Genomic DNA, 20,666 nt, shown 5'->3' on the forward strand with positions numbered 1-20,666 from the left:
TATCATATAGGCTTTCTTCTGCTACCCCTGCCTGCTTTGCAACATCCTAGCTTTATCATCATGTGGGCTTGGGCTGTGGATGGCTGGTCAAGCATTCATGTGCATGAATCTGTTCCCCAGCCGACTTGGTCTCCTTGCCATGCTAAGTCACTTCAATCATGTCCAAACTCTTTCTGACCCTGTGGACTATAGTCAGGCTCCTCTGTCCATTGGATTCTCCAGGCAAGAATACTGGAGTTGATTGCTATGCTTTCCTCTAGGGGATCTTCCCAACCCAGGGATCGAACCCACATCTGTTGCATCTCCTGCATTGCACATGGATTCTTTACCACTAGCACCACCTGGTAAGCCCTTGGTCTCCTTGAAAGTGTTAGTCACTCAATTATGTCCTATTCTTTGTGACATGGACTGTAGTCCATCAGGCTCCTCTGTCCATGGGATGCTCCAGGCAAGAATACAAGAGTGGGTTGCCATTTCCTTCTCCAGGGAATCTTCCTGACCCAGGGATCAAACCCAGGTCCCTAGCATTGCAGGTGGTTTCTTTACTGACTGAGCCACCAGGGAAGTCCTGATCTCCTTATCTGAATTCAAATTTCCAAGAGAGATTTAATCAGTCCAGCTTGGGCTACTTGAACAACCCTGACCCAGTCATCTATGGCCTGCAATGGAATGAATTGTCAATGGGTTATAAAACAAAAAATCTTACTCCTGAAGGGTGGAGGGGAAATTACAAACATATCAGACAGCTAGAACAACTGAGTGGCAAAGTTGTCTGATGGAACCTCTGTTTAGCTACCAAACTCACCCAGTGCGATGACAGGAGTGAGGACATAGAGGAAGCCATTAAAAAGAGGGGTGACGAGGCAGTCAGTAGATGTCAGGAAAAATGGAGGGTAGGTAGTGCTATACCCAGTTGGCATGTGCATCAAGAAAAAGTTATTTTTATTGGGGAAAAGTAAGGGAAATAGTAATCTATGAGTAAAAGTTAAGAGGTCCCTCACCATTCACCATCCTCATCACTAGGGAAATGAAAAAAGAGCTGAAAGGGATGTGAACACTCTGAGGAGTTCTGTTTATCATGGAAATAAGACAGATAAGCAGAGTGGAGATGTTTGGGAGAGTAGGAGTACCGTGGGAGGCTTAGTTAAGAGAAGGGAAACCTAGATCAGAATGACAGTTTCAGAGAGAACAGATAACAGAAAATGATCACGCACAATGGATTTAGCCAACCATGTGTTTTCCCAAATAATGAGCTTTAGCTGTGCAGGGTTTGGGGTCTGCTCAGAGGCACCTTCTGAGGCCTGGAAGGGCTGTGTTTCTGGGACATCCCTAGTGGTCAGGTGGCTAAGATTCTGTACTCCCAGCGCAGTGGGCCTGGGTTCAACTCTGGTCGGGGAACTAGATCCCATAGGCCACAACTAAAGGTCCTGAGTGCCACAGCTAAGACCCAGTGCAGCCAAATAAGTACGTCAACAAATTAAACAACAACAAAAAAGAGTTGTGTTTCTGAGCTTGTCCTAGCTCGTAAGAGCAGGCCAGTGCTGAAATCTGGTCCCAGGGACCAATCCCAGTAGGCCAGCCACTCTAGTTTTCTTTTACTACTATTGGAAAAGTTCTTAAAATATTTCTTAAAACACCAATTCACAGAACATCTTGATGACAATGTCTTTTCAAAAGCTCTTTTTTTTTTTTTCTCACCGTAACAATAGTTTGGGGACAGTGGGTTTTAAAAGAAACAAATGAAACAGTTCATTGCAGCACTGTTTATAATAGCCAGGACATGGAAGCAACCTAGATGTCCATCAGCAGATGAATGGATAAGAAAGCTGTGGTACATATACACAATGGAGTATTACTCAGCCATTAAAAAGAATACATTTGAATCAGTTCTAATGAGGTGGATGAAACTGGAGCCTATTATACAGAGTGAAGTAAGCCAGAAGGAAAAACATAAATACAGTATACTAATGCATATATATGGAATTTAGAAAGATGGTAACAATAACCCAGTGTACGAGACAGCAAAAGAGACACTGATGTATAGAACAGTCTTATGGACTCTGTGGGAGAGGGAGAGGGTGGGAAGTTTTGGGAGAATGACATTGAAACATGTAAAATATCATGTAAGAAACGAATTGCCAGTCCAGGTTCGATGCACGATACTGGATGCTTGGGGCTAGTGCACTGGGACGACCCAGAGGGATGGTATGGGGAGGGAGGAGGGAGGAGGGTTCAGGATGGGGAACACATGTATACCTGTGGGGGATTCATTTCGATATTTGGCAAAACTAATACAATTATGTAAAGTTTAAAAAAAAAAAACTTCTTTAATATAATTTGGACCATTTGAATCATGGCAGCACTGTCCTGGAGAGCTGATGGAGGCTCCTAGGGGAAGAGTGGGAAACAGAAGAATCTTTTTTTTTTTTTTTGCTTCAATAATTTTTTTTAATTGAACTATAGTTTATGTGTGAGGCTTCATTGGTGGCTCAGTGGTAAATAATCCACCTACCAATGCGGGAGATAGAGACTTGACCCCTGGGTTGGAAAAATCCCCTGGAGAAGGAAAGGTAACCCGCTCCAGTGTTCTTGCCTGGGAAATCCCATAGACAGAGGAGCCTGATGGTCTACAGTCCATGTGGTTGCAAAAGGGTCAGACATGATTAAGCAACTAAAAAATAACAGTTCATGTATGATATTATATGTTATGGGTATACGACATAGTGCTCCACAATTTTTAAAGGTTATATTCCATTTATAGTTACTATAAAATATTGACTATAAAAAAATAAATAAATAAAAGAAACAAATGAGTCAATCTGGCTCTCTTTCACGAGTTTGATAGGGGTGACTGTTAGTTATTCCTGCATCTTACTTTCCAATTTCCCTAGCAAATTAAAATGAAAGGAAGTCTCAGACTAACTTCTACCACATATACATTTATGAAACAAGAAAAAAATTAGCAAGTGATTAGCAAGTAGACATATAAAGTGCAGCTCTGTGCTCTGAGCTCTATGAAATCCCAGTCTCTTTCAGGTGACCTCATCACATCTGACATGAAGACTCACTACAGGCAGGGTTCTGCTATTCTAGAAAGGAAATCAGAACTACTCACACAGATTAAGCCTTAGGACCGTCACTGAGGTTGTAGGTACAGATGGTTACATACCATCACAGACTCAAGGGATATGAATTTGAGAAAACTCTGGGGGACAGTGGAGGACAGAGGAGCCTGGAGTGCTGCAGTCCATGGGATCACAGAGTCAGACACAAAGAGTCAGATTGCAAAGAGTCAGTTGTTCAGCAAATGAACAACATTCATTCAAATGTACGATGGTCTCTAAACTATCTCAACCAATCCAAATGCCTTCATGCAACTAATGTGATCAATGAGAACCCATTTCAAATATCAATTGTGGTGATTAAAAAGCCACTAATTTCATCAACTAAAACTCTGTGATACTGTAATATATATGAAAAAGATGTATTTGGCCTTGATTCCTGGCACACAGCTCCTAAAACACTTGTAATTTCCTAGGTGAAAAGAACAACAGAAGGATCTTTACTTATACTATTTGGTCTTTTATGCTTCTGAAACTGTTCCTAAAGGAGCTGTGAGTTTGTTATTCATAACAAGGCCTTGCAAACACAGCTGAGTTTATGGTAACAAGGTAATTTTCAGAAATCCTCTCCTAGATAACCAAAGATGGAGGCTGAATATTACAAGAGAAACCAATCACAATATTACAGGGTTGAAATTTTCAGCCCCATCCCTTAACCTCCCATCTGAGGACAGGGGCTGGAGACTGAATTTAATCACCACTGACCAATGCTGTATTCACTCACATCTACATAATGAAGCCTCCAAAGCACGGGAGTTCTGTGTTCTCAGCCCTACACACACTGATCCATGCAGTCCTTCCAAATAGCTGTTCTTGAACTGCATCCTTTAATATAGACAGATATTAGACAGTAAAATGCTCTCCTGAGTTTTGTGAGCTGTCCTAGCAAATTATCACACCCAAGGAAGGGGTTATGGGAACCGCAGATTTGCAACCTAGTCAGGCAGAAGTTGTAGGTAGTACCTGAGATTGGTGCTCAAGTGAGGGAAGGGGCAATCTTGTGGGTCTGTGTCATCTGTACTGACTCTGCAAGCAGATATGGTAGGGGGTGACCCAGGCAAAGCTGTCCCAACATAAGAGAAGCCATTTTTGGCCTAAGCCGTTCTGTGATCTAAGCCTGCCTATAGTGCTTGCCCTTGAACAGGTCATCAACTATCATAAGGAAATGCAGGAACAAAGGAAAAGCAGTCAAGAATCAAACAGTTCAAAGATAAGAGAGAGTCCCAGTTCTTCCTCAAGGGACATACAATAACCATCTGATACATACCTTTGAAGTCCTGAAGGAACTAAGGCCCTCACCCAGCTGAAAGAGGTAACTACACATCAATTAGGTGAGAACTAGACCCCAGATCCTGTTCCCAAACTATGGTAGGGGTAATGACAGTAATGAAGCCAAAGGCAAAGGAGAAAAGGAAAGATATACCCATTTGAACAAAGCTAGTGGAGGTGATGGAATTCCAGTTGAGCTCTTTCAAATCCTGAAAGATGATGCTGTGAAAGTGCTGCACTCAATATGCCAGCAAATTTGGAAAACTCAGCAGAGGTCACAGGACTGGAAAAGGTCAGTTTTCATTCCAATCCCAAAGAAAGGCAATGCCAAAGAATGCTCAAACTACCACACAATTGCACTCATCTCACAGGCTGGTAAAGTAATGCTCAAAATTCTCCAAGCCAGGCTTCAGCAATACGTGAACTGTGAACTTCCAGTTGTTGAAGCTGGTTTTAGAAAAGGCAGAGGAACCAGAGACCAAATTGCCAACATCTGCTGGATCATCGAGAAAGCAAGAGAATTCCAGAAAAACATCTATTTCCGCTTTATTGACTATGCCAAAGCCTTTGACTGTGTGGATCACAATAAACTGTGGAAAATTCTGAAAGAGATGGGAATACCAGTCCACCTGACCTGCCTCTTGAGAAATCTGTATGTAGGTCAGGAAGCAACAGTTAGAACTGGACATGGAACAGACTGGTTCCAAATCGGGAAGGGAGTACGTCGAGACTGTATATTGTCACCCTGTTTATTTAACTTACATGCAGAGTACATCATGAGAAATGTTGGACTGGATGAAAGACAAGCCAGAATCAAGATGCTGGGAGAAATATCAATAACCTCAGACACACTTCCTTGGTGGCTCAGATAGTAAAGCATCTTCCTGCAATGCAGGAGACCTGGGTTCGATCCCCGGGTTGGAAAGATACCCTGGAGAAGGAAATGGCAACCCACTCCAGTACTCTTGCATGGAAAATCCCATGGATGGAGGAGTCTCGTAGGCTACAGTCCATGGGGTCACAAACAGTCTGACAGGACTGTGCAACTTCACTTTCACACAGATAACACCACCCTTATGGCAGAAAGTGAAGAACTAAAGAGCCTCTTGATGAAAGTGAAAGAGGAGAGTGAAAAAGTAGGCTTAAAATGCAACATTCAGAAAACTAATATCATGGCATCTGGTTTCATCACTTCATGGCAAATAGAAGGGGAAATACTGGAAACACTGAGAGACTTTATTTTTTGGGGCTCCAAAATCACTGCAGATGGTGACTGCAGCCATGAAATTAAAGATGCTTGCTCCTTGGAAGAAAAGCTATGACCAACCTAGACAGCATATTAAAAAGCATAGCCATCACTTGGCCGACAAAGGTCTTTCTAGTCAAAGCTATGGTTTTTCCAGTTGTCATTTTTGGATGTGAGAGTTGGACCATAAAGCTTAACACTGAAGAATTGATGCTTTTGAACTGTGATATTGGAGAAGACTCCTGAGAGTCCTAGGATTGCAAGGAGATCCAACCAGTCAATCCTAAAGGAAAACAGTCCTGAATATTGATTGGAAGGACTATTGCTGAAGGTGAAGCTCCAATACTTTGGCATTTGATGCAAAGAACTGACTCATTGGAAAAGACCCTTATACTGGGAAAGATTGAAGGCAGGTGAAGGGGATGACAGAGGATGAGATGGTTGGATGGCATCACCGATTCGAAGGACAGGAATTTGAGCATGCTCCAGGAGCTGGTGAAGGACAGGGAAGCCTGGCATGCTGTAGTCCATGGGGTCGCGAAGAGTTGAGAAAACTGAGTGACTCAATAACAAACAACAAAGATAAGGGAGAACAATTTCAAAATCTCTACTTGGTTGTGACTTTTATCTTATTTTGGCCATCATGCAGCATATGGAATCTTAGTTCCCCAACCTGGGACTGAACCCACTCCCTCTGCATCCCCAGAATCTTAATCACTAGACTGCTAGGGAAGTCCTGTAATTTTTTTTTTACAAGCACTCATTACCTTTTACTAGGACTTGACATTTAAAACCGTGACTGTAATTTTACATGGGAATTTCTAGTTTTTATCTGGATCCCCAAGTGAAACATCTGTATTTGAAGCTTCATACAAGCATAACTGAAGCTTCTACAATGGAACTTCACAGTTTTCCCAAGTGTAGCAACGCATGGGATACATTTTGAAGAGCATGAAATAAGAGGCTGTTAATTCTTACATAGATACAGAATTGGTATTTTAAATACTCTTTACCCTCAGAAAATCCAGGAAGTTTGAGGTTATAATTAGAAGAAATTCCTCAAGTTATTCATTATACCACTGTTGAAACATGCAGAAATGCAGCTGCAATGGAAGGGATATAGTTCAGTCTATTTTATACTCCAGTTTTAAGTTTTCCTGGAGAGCTACAACTTAGGCAGAAGACAAAAACCAAAGCTAAATATAATGCTGCCTTCTCAACTACGGAAAAACAAATATAATCGCCTTATCAGGGATACAAGAGGAGAAGTATGCCCACTCAAATTTCCTTAAAATGGTCCCTAGAGGCTTGTCATGTAGTGCTTGGCCCTCTGGGGTCCAGTAGGGATCTTCAAGGACAGAAACTTTGTTGTTGCCTTAGAACAACTCAATAAGACTGGGTGCTTTCCTGAAGCATTTACTTTTATTTTAGGTCTTGCCATCAATGTTTTTGTTCTCAAACACCCCGGAGTCCTCATTTTACAGAACAAAATCAGCAGTACAGGCCTAATCAATTAGACGATCTTGCAAAAGTTATGTAAAAACTGGGTAGTCAAGAGGTAGTCAGTGGTAGAGTTCAAAGGAACAAGGATTTGTTATATATTCCTTTGGGACAGTTGTATATTTCTCTCATGTTCGAGTTACAAAAAAGCAAAAAGTTACTGTTTTAAGAACTAGGCAAGGCTTCTTTATAAAAGAGCTCCCTCTATTTAATCTTTTGCTGCCATTCCTCAACTGGTAATTTTTCTTTCTTGTGGTAACTGCTAGGTCTTGCAGTTCCTATGGACAGGAAATCAACCAGGATTAAAATGCTTTAATACAGCTTTGCCAACAGAAAAAATTAACAGTCTAAGAAAAAAGACGGAAAATTTTATTCAAGCCGATTTGAGGATTATAATCTGGGAGACAGTCAGAAAGCTCTAGGGGCTGTGCTGCCAATTAGAGGTCAAAGCACGAAAGTTTTGGAGACAAAGATGAGGATTGGTGGTGGGTAATCAGTCGCTCAGTTGAGTTTGATTCTGTGAGCTCATGGACTGTAGCCTGCCAGGCTTCTCTGTCCATGGGATTTCCAAGGCAAGGAATACTGGAGTGGGTTGTATCCCCCGTACTGTAGGGGATCTTTTCAAACCCAGGGATCAAACCTGTGTCTCCTGCGTTGGCAGGTGGATTCTTTACCACTGAACCACTGGGAAAGCCTTTTGGGTTTATGTCAAATGATAGTATGACACTGATCGTTTATGCTATTTAGAGTTTACACAATCCAGACCCACAGGAATAGTGGGTCACAGGTCATCACAGTTCCTTACGAGGAGGAGTATGGGAGGATCTGTTTGTGTGTGGCTTTTTGATTGAGTACTAATAACCAAAACAAAAAAAAAAAAAAAGAAGGAAGTGTATCTCCTTGTGTCCACTGATGAGATTAAGATGGAATGTCATCTCCTAAGGAGCTCTGGTTTATGCAGATGAACTAAAGGGGAGGGAGGAAGCCCAAAGGGGTGAAGAAAAACTGTTAGCTTTTATTTTGCTATAAAACAATAATTTTATCAATTCTTAACTGAGTTATGGGAAGTCTTAGGTGAAACAGACATGAAGGCTAGGCTTTCTGAGTATAGCAGTGGTGAACTGTGGGGAGGACCCTCTTGTAGGACCTATTTCTTTCTCAAGGGCAATCCCTAAATGTACCCCTTAAAAGAAAAATTTGATAGAGATATATAATATCCAATTTATTCAACAGCATCTTCCTCTTGGTGCATAAGCAGCATGAAGATTTTGTTAACAGCATCCACAGAAAACAAATATACCAGTAAATATCATTTTACTTTATCTGAGAATAAGAGTTCCAAAACAGAAACACAATACTCACAAGGGCCATACAATTACCAAATAAAGTTCAAAGATTTTTAATAGTCCTTTTTATTTTTAGACTGTATTCCACAAATGATGGCAGGCCAGTTATTATGTACAGGAATCATGGAATCATTTCCTCCCCATGGCTATGTAAGTTCTCAGTTAATGAAGTTTGATCCAGCTGTTTGTTGGGATTCCAGCTGCTGACAGTTTAAAGCTCTTAGTGGTTGTGGCTTTGGGACCACAAAAGAGAAGGGTCTACTGTACTCTGAGATTACAGAAAAGACTCAACTCCATCTCCAGAATTCTACAAAACAATCCTATTTCACAATCATGTGATCAACGATTACATCTCTAATGACTGAAGACATGCTGTTCATATGCATGCTTTCTGGCTGAATAAGCTGATTCTTCACGTACTGTTTAATTTCTAGTAACACTGAAACTAATGTATTTTCATGTATTCAGTAATTATTAAAACTTGATAAATACTATCCTGATCATTCAAGCTTTTAAAATTTGGCTCTTTTTTAAACTATGTAATTATGAATTAGGTAATATATGATATTCTCAGACCAACTTAATGTTATGTATTATCACATCAAGACGAACAGGTATAAAGAAATCTCCGACTAGCATTATCTTGACCCTAATACAAAATTTTTACTTACTTAACAGGTTATCAGAGATACTGAGTTCCTTCATATTCTCTTATGATTAGCTTAAGATTTTCTACTTTGGGTTCCAGCAGTACTCAGTGCTATACCCTGTACTGCAGACTTCTTAAATTAGAAAGAAAGGAATGTACACTTTTTATATTCTTTCAGAGCACAGCTGAAAAGCAACACCACCTACCATGTTATGTACTTTCTTACATGTGTGGACTACTCCACAGCATGTATCTCAAGTCCCTTTCATTTTAAAATCATACATTAACTTGTTCCATTAGAATAATTTATTAACCAGGAATTACCAGAAGGCCTTCAGGAGTTGGGAGAGGGGCTCAAAAAAGGCCTCCATTTGTATTTCAAGGACTTTTCTGAAGAGAAAACCAGGGCTTTATTAAAAGATTAAACAGGTCTATGATCCTCCACATCCTACAAATTTTAGAAATCATCCCATTGGATTCTCTTATTTTATAAACTTTTCTAGTCCTGTTCTCCAAAGTTCTGGAATCTCTAGCAAGTTGTAATTTTATAAACAGGGCCTGACACTTTGATTCCACTTTTACAGTCTTAGCATACAATTAAATATACTACACGCTTAGCACTGAAAAGATTTTAAGTATTGTTATATATATCTGGATTATATCTTAATCCACAGTACTTCACAGAGTTCATGATTTTAAACAAAAGCAAATTAAATCATACCTGAAGTTCTAAATCTTCTAAATACATTAGCAGTGAAACCTGTAATTGTTTCAAAAATTACTAGAAAGTACGTGATTTTCTTGAAATGAACTTGGAGTGAAAGGCAGCCAAGAGGTCCTTATAAGGAGTGTCTGAATCTAACTTGGTCAACGGGATCCTGCAAAGTTGGCGAAACCCAGGAGAACGGAGCAGCAAGTTCTGTGAAAGGCCCACGAAGCTGGAGCACAACCAGTAGAGGACAATTGACTGCAACGAGAAGAAAGGACATGAATGTTAGCATCTCTCCATTCTCCAAGGTCTAGAGACAGGCAGGCAATAAAAAAGAAAATTAACAATCTCTGTAAACAGAGCACCAGGACTGAAAGAGACCTTCAGGAGCTAATAGATACCTGGGTCAGATCTAACAGATAGGTAAAAAAGTTGAAAAGACGACCCCCAAACAAAAAGAAACCAAATGGAGAGGTACTGGTGACAGAAAGTGGATGGCAGAGAACGGCTCCCAGGCAGGGGTCCAAGAGAGATCCCATTTCCTTCTTTGGCAATTAAGCATACTGCTTCCCCACCGAGAGTCTCGACAAACTGCTACACAGCAGGCAGGCTACTGGAGGCATGGCCATTCACGATGGCAAACTTAGCTTCCCTACACCTATACAGAGTCACCTATCTTCCAAATTTTCCCAGGAACTAGTTTCTAAGTGTAGTCAGGAATAGATTATCTTTGCCTTTTCCTGAGACAAAGCATCTCAGCCCAACCCTCTTTTTTTTTTTTTTTTACCACCACTGAGATTCAGTTATTTAGGTCAAAGAGCTGTCTTTCTCATGTCTTCACAGAGCTTTTACATTAAGTTGCCTAATTCTGACTTTCCTATATATGAAAGAATCCACTTTGGATATTTAAGACGTTTTTTTGGTCTCTGTTACTCACTTGGAACCCAGCTTTTCATTAGAACTTTACTGTTACTTTACTTGATCTAGGGGTTTCCTCAGTTATAATTGGTAGTCTTTTAGTCTGCAGCCTCTTGAAACATCCCCATATATACATACAAACATACATCTTTTCTAAACTTTTCTTTGGCATCAGAAGGTAAGCAGGCCCTAGAGGCAAGACCATGTCCTGGCTGAGTCCAGTCCTGGGATCAAACTGCCTGAGTTTGAAATCTATTTATTAGCTTTTGGCAAGTTATTTTTTTTTCTTGTTTCAGTTTTCTCTTCTATAAAATGAGGGACAGACTGTACCCAGGGATGCTGTGAAGAATAAATGAGAAAATTCATGTAGTGTGGTAAGCACAGTAAGTGGCTCATATTAAGCATTTATTTGTTCCAGAACAAGTTTTTAAGGGAAGTAATGAAATCTTAAAGGCAGATTATTAGTACAGTAGCTAAAGAGTAAGAGCCAAAATACCTGGATGTGTGTGAAGACTCTGCCACTGAACAGATGAGTGACCATGAGTTACTTAACCTCTCTGTGCCTCAGGGTTAAATTGGAGATTATAATAGCACCTACTTCAGTGCACTGTTGGGAGAAATACATGTACTAATACATGTGTGTGTGTGTGTATGTACACAAATGACTTAAAACAGGGCCTGGCACGAAGTTCATGTTGAATAAATATTAGCTAGCATCATCATCAAACTCATCTATGAAGCAAACAGTTCCCTGGGCCCAACTACTTCAGACTACAAACTGCCTACTAAGTATCACTCATCTTCGTTAGTAATAAAATCCTAATTTTCAGCAAAGTATATTGCTATCTGGAAAAAAAAAGACTATACTTTTCATCCTCTTTTGCAGTTCGGTATGACCACATATTTAAGATGTAAGCACAAGTGTTTGGTAGGGCATCTGGCAAGGGTCCTTAAGTGGTTGACTGTAGTTGAAGCATCTGACTGTAGCTGAAGCACCCTTTTACTATTCTTGCAAGATAACAAGCTTCAGTGGCCATCACGACTACCCTGCGGCTTTTAAGACAAGAATGACAAGTTGTGGACGATGCAGCATTGAGAGGGAACTAGGCAGTCTTTCTCATGTCTTCACAGAGCTGCCACATCAGCTCTACACTAAATGCCTAATTCTGACTTTCCTATATATGAAAAGGTCTCTGTTACTCACTTGGAACCCAACTTCTCATTAGAACTTTACTGCTATTTTACTTGATCTGTGGTTTTCCTCAGTTATAATTGGTATTATTTCTCCTTAGAAATGTAGTGAATTTGCATTATTCTGTTTTTATAGAGTATTTTATAACATTATTATTATATGAGAAGTACTATAACAGGCACTTATTATTTCATTAATTTTCATAGACATTATGGTGTCTCTTTTAGAAATGAGGAAACTTATTTTACACACGATTAATGACAGTATTATGACTAAGTGACACATGAATAGTATTTAACAGACATTTCTGATGCTGAAAACATACTATTTCAGATTTTTAAGACAAGTCCTATGAAGTACTTTTATACAAGGGACAGAACTTGAACTACCAGCAACAAATGACAACTACTTTATGGTCTCTGTGTTGATTCTGAGCAAAGACAGATACACTGACAGCTTTACTCAACTGAGCACTAAAGTATCCATGAAAAATATGCAAAAGGCTAAAAAAATGAAATAACTGCAAATATAACATTATTTTTCTATTTCTATAGAAGTTTAATTACATATAAATGGGGACAAGTATACCTATCTCATAAAATTTCTATGAGATCAAATAATATTACATATGAACCCATGTGGATCCTTGGTGGGGAAAATTTTTGTTTCTTTTTTAAATGCTAAATTCCTTGGATCCCTCTGTGAAGACAAAAAGAATTCAATACATCAACTAATCAAACAGAGCAAATGCTACATTCATAGTACTGTTCATAGTACTCTGCAATATTTAAAAAAAAAAAAAAAAGGAAAATGGAGGGTTAAGACACATTCACGTAAAGGAAGATTAACCAATCCCAAGAAATATTCAGGTGTCACTTGGTGATAGAGTCAGTAGATTTGTTATTACAGAAATAAGAAACCAGTAAAGGATCAAGTAGTCAGAGGAAGCACGACAGAAGAGGCACAATGTCAGTCAGTCTAAGCTAAAAACAGAGAGGATTTACACTTAGCTCATGCTTCACACAATGCTGGTGCTTACTCACTGAAGGCACTGTTGCCGCTACTGGGATCATCAACACCGAGACTGCACGAACAAAGTGCGTAATGTACGTCTGAAAACGAGACTTTCCAAGTTTTTGCAGGGCAAAAATCTGAAAGGGTAAAATAAACACACACATGCTGATTATCTAAATACACATTAAATGAGACAAGCTTTAAAATGCAAAGTGATTTTTGATTGGCCTCTACCTATATTTTAACAAAAGCAATAAAAATTAAAAAACAAAACACTGATTTGTTGATTAACTATCACTGGTTGATCAACTCTTTAATTCTTAAATGGAACTAAGTAACAGCAATAAAGAGATTCATCTATATTAAATAGGATCAAAGCATAATTTTTATAGGTCAGTGTTTTTTAAAGATTGTAAAACTGAAGTCCCTTCAAGATAGGTATTATGTATGAATCATTACCTTTTTTTTTTTTTGGCACCTAAATACAGGGCCTGGCACAGAGAAAGAACTTAACAGGTATCTGAAAGGTTTGTGATCTGGTTACATGGATGACAGAAAAGAACTAAGAAGGCTAGGAAGAGGAGTTATGGTTTATGAATTACTTACAAGGCAGCTTAGCTTAATGATTATGAGCACAGATTCTGCAATTGCACACTCAAATTACGAGATTCACATGGCAGCCCTGCATTTAGTGGTTATGTGACTTTGGGCAAGTTACTTCACCTTTCCGTGCCTCCCATTCTCCACCTTAAGACTGGGATAATAACAGCACCTACATCATAGGACTATTGTTAAGAATTAAATGAGTTAATTCATGTGAATTGCTTACAATAGTGCCTGGTACACAGTAAATGTTAAGCAAGAATAGGCTTTTATTAAATTGATGCATGCTGGGTTGTTAGATGGAATAAAGGAAAGATGAGAGGACTGACGTCAATTCACTGGGACCTTGTGTCATCACTTCCTTCTTCCTAAGAAATACTAATTACTAACCAAGGTCACAGAACTATGCTAGATGCTCTTAGGGTAAAACACTTAAGACTACACATAGCGTCTTTCCTCAGGAAACCTTCACCTAAGACCTGAGAATCTTTATATTTCTCATCTGAAAAAGTAAGTGATGTATTAGATTTCCCAAACAGCAATCAGCAGATATGAGGTCTGTGAAATCTCAACTGCATTAGATCTTTCCTCCAAAATCACTGCAGATGGTGACTGCAGCCATGAAATTAAAAGATGCTTACTCCTTGGAAGGAAAGTTATGACCAACCTAGATAGCATATTCAAAAGCAGAGACATTACTTTGCCAACAAAGGTTCGTCTAGTCAAGGCTATGGTTTTTCCTGTGGTCATATATGGATGTGAGAGTTGGACTGTGAAGAAGGCTGAGCGCCGAAGAATTGATGCTTTTGAACTGTGGTGTTGGAGAAGACTCTTGAGAGTCCCTTGGACTGCAAGGAGATCCAACCAGTCCATTCTGAAGGAGATCAGCCCTGGGATTTCTTTGGAAGGAATGATGCTAAAGCTGAAACTCCAGTACTTTGGCCACCTCATGCGAAGAGCTGACTCGTTGGAAAAGACTCTGATGCTGGGAGGGATTGGGGGCAGGAGGAGAAGGGGATGACAGAGGATGAGATGGCTGGATGGCATCACTGACTTGATGGACATGAGTCTGAGTGAACTCCGGGAGTTGGTGATGGACAGGGAGGCCTGGCGTGCTGCGATTCATGGGGTCGCAGAGTCGGACACGACTGAGCGACTGAACTGAACTGAAGATTTCTTCTAGTTAAAGGGTCTATGTTCTTTTCAAGAGTCTAAGAACAATTCTTTATGGAACTAAAGACAAGTTTCCCCTAAACTAAGTTGAGTAAAGTAGCATGAGCTAATGGTAAGATATGGCTAAGAGATTGTATTTTATACATATGTTTCTCCATTTCATTTTATAAAGAAATTCTATAACTAAAAATGGCAGCCAGGTATGTTTAATTGACATATTAAACATATAAACAAAACATCAACATATTGTGGGAATAAGACCAGACTGACATCTTAATTGCTGCCTTTACCAAAAAGCAAATCAAAGAACTGTTATGTACTAGCATCGTACCATTTTACAGTTGAAGGAGATTTTGGAACTGTTCCAATTCAGCTCTCTTATTTTAAATTATGATCCCCAGAGAGGTTAAGGAACTGGCCCCAGAAAATTAATCAACAACTGATCTGCGACCAAAACCAAGGGGTCTCATGACTAGCTAAGACTCTGCACCCACAAGCAGGCAGCCCAGGTTCGATCCCTGGTCAGGGAAGTAGACCCAATATGCCACAACTCAAAGTTCCTACACGTCACAACTAAGACCCAGTACAGTCAAATAAATAACCAAATATATATTAAAAAAACAAAAAACAAGGAATCTCAACGTTAGCTCAGAGCTATCACCAGTAACTCAAATTCATTTCTATCTGATGTCAGGACAGCAACAGAATCTCAATGATTTAAATGGCAAACAAATCTTATTTAAAACCACTGACCTCCACTATTAATAAATTGATGACACCAACGGAGACAGGCAGAATCCAAGTGGAATCCAGAGCAGTGAGGTCATGAAACCACAGGACCCCACCAGCAGTTAACTGCTCCTGAACAGAAAAACCTGCTGAAACATTTTTATAAATGAAACAGAAGAATTTCTAAAAACAGCAGAGGGAAGTGATTCCAATAAGGTGTTCCTCACACTGAAGACTTGCATTTTTTATTCAGGTTATTTTCACTCCACAACATAAGCTAGTTCTTATACTAAGAAAGAGGTAAGAAGTTTCTGGAGCAAACGGATGTGGAGACACTAAAGATGTGTAGCAGTAACCTTTACAGACTGAAATTTTAAAACTTACTTGTCTATAGGCTGCTTTCTTTCAAGTCAATTTAGATTACTTTATGGTTATAATGCCTTTAAATGAAAGTAAAAACAAGCCCCTTAGTTTGTAACCTTTCATATTAATATTTACACTTATAACTGTGAAAGTTCTTCTGGCTTCTCCAATTCATAAATAGAAAAAATTCATGGCCCTGAAACCATATTATGGAATTATAACACTAATTTTATTAAACTTCCAAGAAGTAGTACTAGTGACATCCTTCCTAAACTGATTTATATTCTCAATACAGCTAGTTTGGTTACACTTAATATTTGAAATTCTATACTTGTGTAAGGGAGATGATTAAAGTGTATTCCAGTTACAGAAAGTATGGATGTTTTTTATTATTATTTTTTTGCTTTTTCTTTAGAATACAAGACAGTGTTAGAGAACTTGCTTGGGGGAATTACTTTCAATAGTAACTACCTTCTGAATGTGCTGCCCCTGTGCTAAAGTTTCGGAGAGCGACAGACATGAAGATCCACATTGGAAGCTGAATCCAGACCAGCACAGTGGCTTTGAAGGGGTGGCAGTTATCCCGAACATAGAGCTCTGAAACAAGCCTCCGCATAGTCTTTAGGTAAGTGAGCCTAGTTTGAGGGAAGAGGGAAAAAGGGAAAGGAGAAAACATCATTTGGATACTAGCTGTGCTTCATCCCTACAGGATAAACACACCTATACTATGGTTACTGGCTAAAGGATTTATGCAGGATTTTTGACTGTCAGAAGCTATACCAAAGTGAAGTGAAAGTTGCTCAGTAGTGTCTGACTCTTTGCAACCCCATGGACTACATACTCCATGGAATTTTGCAGGCCAGAATACTGGAGTGGGTAGCCCTTCCCATCTCCAGGAGATCTTCCCAACCAAGGGACAGAACCCAGGTCTCCCGTATTGCAGATGGATTCTTTACCAGCTGAGCCACCAGGGAAGCCCAAGAATATTGGAATGAGTAGCCTAGCCCTTGTCCAGCAGATCTTCCTGACCCATGAATTGAACCGGCATCTCCTGCATTGCAGACTGATTCTTTATCAACTGAGCTAAAAGGGAAGCCCCTAAGCTACACCAAGTGGTTGCCGAAAAAAAAGGAAAATAAAACCTTTTACTCAAAGTTTGTTCACAATGTAAGCAAATTACATAACAATTTGAGAAATCCGCCACTGTCAAACTTCAGGCTTTATTTCTGGAGGTCTTAGGCAAACTAGGCTTTAACAAAGGAAATTTCACTACTAACATGGTATGACCAAAATTTGAATCAGAAATACTAGAGGTTAAAGCACATTTTACTCAAATTTCTCCACTCCAGCCAAATTCAATCACCTGATCCCTGAACATACCTTTCAGAGCAATGTGGTTTTATACCATGTATGCTCCTGACCTGTCTAAACAGTCTCCATTCTTCAATCAACTCTTTCATAAAGATTTTCTTACTGCTTCTCTGTTAACCATATTAGTTACTCCTCTGTTGTTTTTGTTGCTGTTTTCAACTCCTGTTCTTACGTCCCACTTGCTAGACTACAATATTGGATGGGTCTTCATCTTTAAATCTCTTGTGGCATGTTTTGTACAAGGTAGGTTTTCAATAGGTTTGCAGAATTTAATCAAATTATAATGCACTGAATTAAGACAGTACACAGAGACATTCCAGGCTCCTTGTAATTCAGTCTTCGCCCACTCTTTCAACATTATTTCCTGTTACTCTTTTTCTTGTCCCTTGAATGACCTGGGTCATCCAACAACTCAGACTTTCACATCAGCATGCCCTGGAAGTTATTACATCATCTTTGAAGACTGTCCACTTTCCTGGCTGTTTGTTCACCTGACAAACTCCTTTTTATTTTTCAAAACCCAGTTAAACTGACAATACAGGAAACCCGCAGATAATGTCTTCCTCTAGAAAGTCATTCATCTGTGTAAGGATGTGTCCGGACAATCATCCTGCCAGGGATGCATAAGTACGGTAGCACAGTCTTACCTAGGCTGTATTTATAACCCATGTGAGCAGCTACTAATGTGTTCTTCTGGTCTAGAGCTGTAGCCCTTAGACTTCCTTGATCAGTAGAACTTCAAAACTATAGGTTTACCAACTTTTTATCAAGTAAAGACATTAAGCTATAAGAATGATTTTTTTAAAATGGCAGGTCTTTTTAACACTAAAGAGGGACTCAATTTCATATTGTAGATAGGTGGCAAATTTATACCTATATAGATAAAAATATATGGATAGGGCCTTCCCTGGTGGCTCAAATGGTAAAGAATCTGCCTGTAATGTGGGAGACTTGGGTGTGATCCCTGGGTGGGAAAGATACCCTGGAGAAGGAACTGGCAATCCACTCCAGTATTCTTACCTGGAGAATTCCAGAGACAGAGGAGCCTGGCAGGCTAGAGTCTCTGGGGTCACAAAGAGTTGGACATGACTGACTAATACACACATATACCCATATATATACACATTACATATTCATACTAAAACACCCTTATTTTTCTCATTGCTGTGAGATGCTAAACACTTTGTCAGCATCTCACAAAAATTCTTAGTGGATGGCTGCCCACATGGAACTACAACATGGTCAAGCACCCTTAGGCAAGGGCTCTCAAAGAGCTCAGGGAGACAGCAACACAGGATAACTACAGCAGAGTAACAACTCCTGGCCTACCCAGTTGCTTTTACCATGGCATTTATATTTTCTGTCTCCTCATTCTTTTGGGCAGCTACCTGCTCTATGCTGTCAAAAGGTTAAGTTTGTAAATAACTTGTATCTTTTGTTGACTAAAATCTCAACAAAGTGGCACAGTATCTGTATCCTGTGAAGCCTTCCCTAACTTTCCATGATGACCTAACTCCTTGTACATAATCTTTTTTAGTTACTTAATCCAGTCATTATTTGTTTACACATCTGTCTTTTTCAGTAGTCTGGAGTCCTTTAAGATCAAGGAACTCTGCTTTGTCTCTTTTTTTGCTTTCAGTCCAGTATATAAACCTATCACGCCACAAAAACTTTTTAAAATATTAAAAAGTAAAAAGAACGACTTTGCTGCTAAAGCTACAGAATACCACACCCTGTAAAAAAGACATGCTGCTGCTGCTGCTGCTGCTAAGTAGCTTCAGTCGTGTCCGACTCTTTGCGACCCCATAGACGGCCTCCTACCAGGCTCTTCTGTCTCTGGGATTCTCCAGGCAAGAACACTGGAGTGGATTGCCATTTCCTTCTCCAATGCATGAAAGTGAAAAGTGAAAGTGAAGTTGCTCAGTCGTGTCAGACTCTTAGCAACCTCATGGACTGCAGCCTACCAGGCTCCTCCGTCCATGGGATTTTCCAGGCAAGAGTACTGGAGTGGGGTGCCATTGCCTTCTCCTGTAATAAAGACATACATACATACATATTTTTTTCATGGTCTTATATGCAGAGAATTAGCTTACCTGGCAACTCTCTTGGACCATCCCAACTGATGTGCACGAACTGCAACTTCTTGGTTAAGATGTCGTGCAATGTTTTTTATTTCTGGCTGCAAATTTTCCACCTAGCTAAAGAAAAAGTAGACTTTGTTATGAGCACATTAAAGATCTGTATTCATACCCATTCATAAGTTTACTCTCTATTCCCTAAACTCATTTAAAAACATGTGGTTTACTGGTTGTGTCAAGAAACTCGAAGATTTCTCACAAGATGTTAATTTATGATATCCTCAATTGCAATCAAATTAAAATTCCAACTTATACACTTAGCAGTGTGATGTTGGGCAAATTATTCAACCTCTAAAGTCTTGTTCCCTCTTATATAAAATGTATAACAGCACCTACTTCACAGGGTTATTTTAAGGATTAAATAAGCCCTACACTCCACACTTTTAATGTTTCAATCCGTGGGTTTTCCAGTAATATAAACTGAAGAAACGGTAGTCTATTAAGTGTCTTTAATATGCTCTTTGTAGCTACAGAGCCATAAGAGAATCTGCATTTACTTCTGCCTGTGTTAATTCCTTTTTGTAAGCTTACTGCCTTAGAGGTGCTGATGATTAACAGTAAGTACTCCGGAAGTATCTGGGGATCTTAAGCCCCAGGTGAGACTTTGACCCTCCTCACCACGGAAGTGGGTACGCACGGTCCACGCGCGGCTCGGCACCCCTCACCTTGGCCAGGATGTAGTGCTGGTAGGCAGCCAGGGGTAGTGTGACGGCCCCGCGCAGGACCACGGTGGTGAGGAGAATGCTGCCCCACCAGGGCAGGCCCGAGGCGGTGTGGGCGAAGAGCAGCATGTCCTCTGCGCCCTGCACCGGCGCCGAGGTAGCCAAGGCCTCGTACCAGCCTCCCGCGCCGCTCGGGCCAACTGCGGAGACCGATGCCACCGCCCACACTGGCAGAGCAGAGCTCTTGGCGCCGCCTGCTGGGGCCCGTGCGAGCAATGGGTCCAGGACACGGACCTGCAGGGCAGGCCGGGGCCGCAGCCACCTAACGCTGAGCCGGCACAGCATCTCCGCGCCAGAGTTGGGTCCGAAACGCCGGCCTCACAGACCACGCGCGCTCGCACCGCTCCGCCCAGGCCGCTACGCGCATGCGCCGGCAACCCCGGCGTAAAGTGGGCGTGAGTTCGCGGGTGGCCACAATTGACCTTCCCGGTCAAGCCAGTGACGTATTGAGTCGCACTAGAGATGACGCACGAGGCAGAAATGTCCCACCTTTCTCACGCGGCACCTAGCAAGCCTACTGCGCAGACACGAAACTTTCGCGCTGCTGTGCTGGAGCTCCTCGAGGCTAGACAGGAATTGTAGTGTTGCGGGTGGGACTTGGT

General features: G+C 40.5%; 1 protein-coding gene across 2 annotated transcripts; it reads right to left on the reverse strand.

Annotated features, from left to right (window-relative positions):
- Positions 1-8,434: 8,434 nt before the first annotated feature.
- Positions 8,435-20,441, reverse strand: LOC113894370 (cytochrome c oxidase assembly protein COX18, mitochondrial). Of its 2 annotated transcripts, none has more exons than XM_027544721.1 (6): positions 20,008-20,441; positions 19,298-19,398; positions 16,305-16,468; positions 15,495-15,619; positions 12,995-13,102; positions 8,435-10,099 (listed from the first exon to the last, which is right to left on the reverse strand). In XM_027544721.1, exons 1-6 carry the CDS (start codon positions 20,347-20,349, stop codon positions 9,914-9,916), a joined length of 1,026 nt encoding a protein of 341 aa, XP_027400522.1. In that variant the 5' UTR covers positions 20,350-20,441; the 3' UTR covers positions 8,435-9,913. The 2 variants fall into 2 exon arrangements, with proteins under 2 accessions (XP_027400522.1, XP_027400523.1); XM_027544722.1 differs by having other exon boundaries at positions 8,538-10,099; positions 15,495-15,616; positions 20,008-20,414.
- Between the last annotated feature and the right edge of the window lie 225 nt (positions 20,442-20,666).

The sequence above is a fragment of the Bos indicus x Bos taurus genome, chromosome 6, assembly GCF_003369695.1.
Source record: "Bos indicus x Bos taurus breed Angus x Brahman F1 hybrid chromosome 6, Bos_hybrid_MaternalHap_v2.0, whole genome shotgun sequence".
Lineage (NCBI taxonomy): Eukaryota > Metazoa > Chordata > Mammalia > Artiodactyla > Bovidae > Bos > Bos indicus x Bos taurus.

What these genes read in the sequence shown, in the direction of transcription:
- LOC113894370 (XM_027544721.1), bottom strand. Translation starts at nt 20,349, where the DNA reads ATGCTGTGCCGGCTCAGCGTTAGGTGGCTGCGGCCCCGGCCTGCCCTG. An exon ending in AGCACTACATCCTGGCCAAG is followed by an intron (nt 19,399 to 20,007) that starts GTGAGGGGTGCC and finishes TTCTTTAGCTAG; the next exon opens with GTGGAAAATTTGCAGCCAGA. An exon ending in TAGCGGCAACAGTGCCTTCA is followed by an intron (nt 10,100 to 12,994) that starts GTGAGTAAGCAC and finishes TTCTCGTTGCAG; the next exon opens with TCAATTGTCCTCTACTGGTT.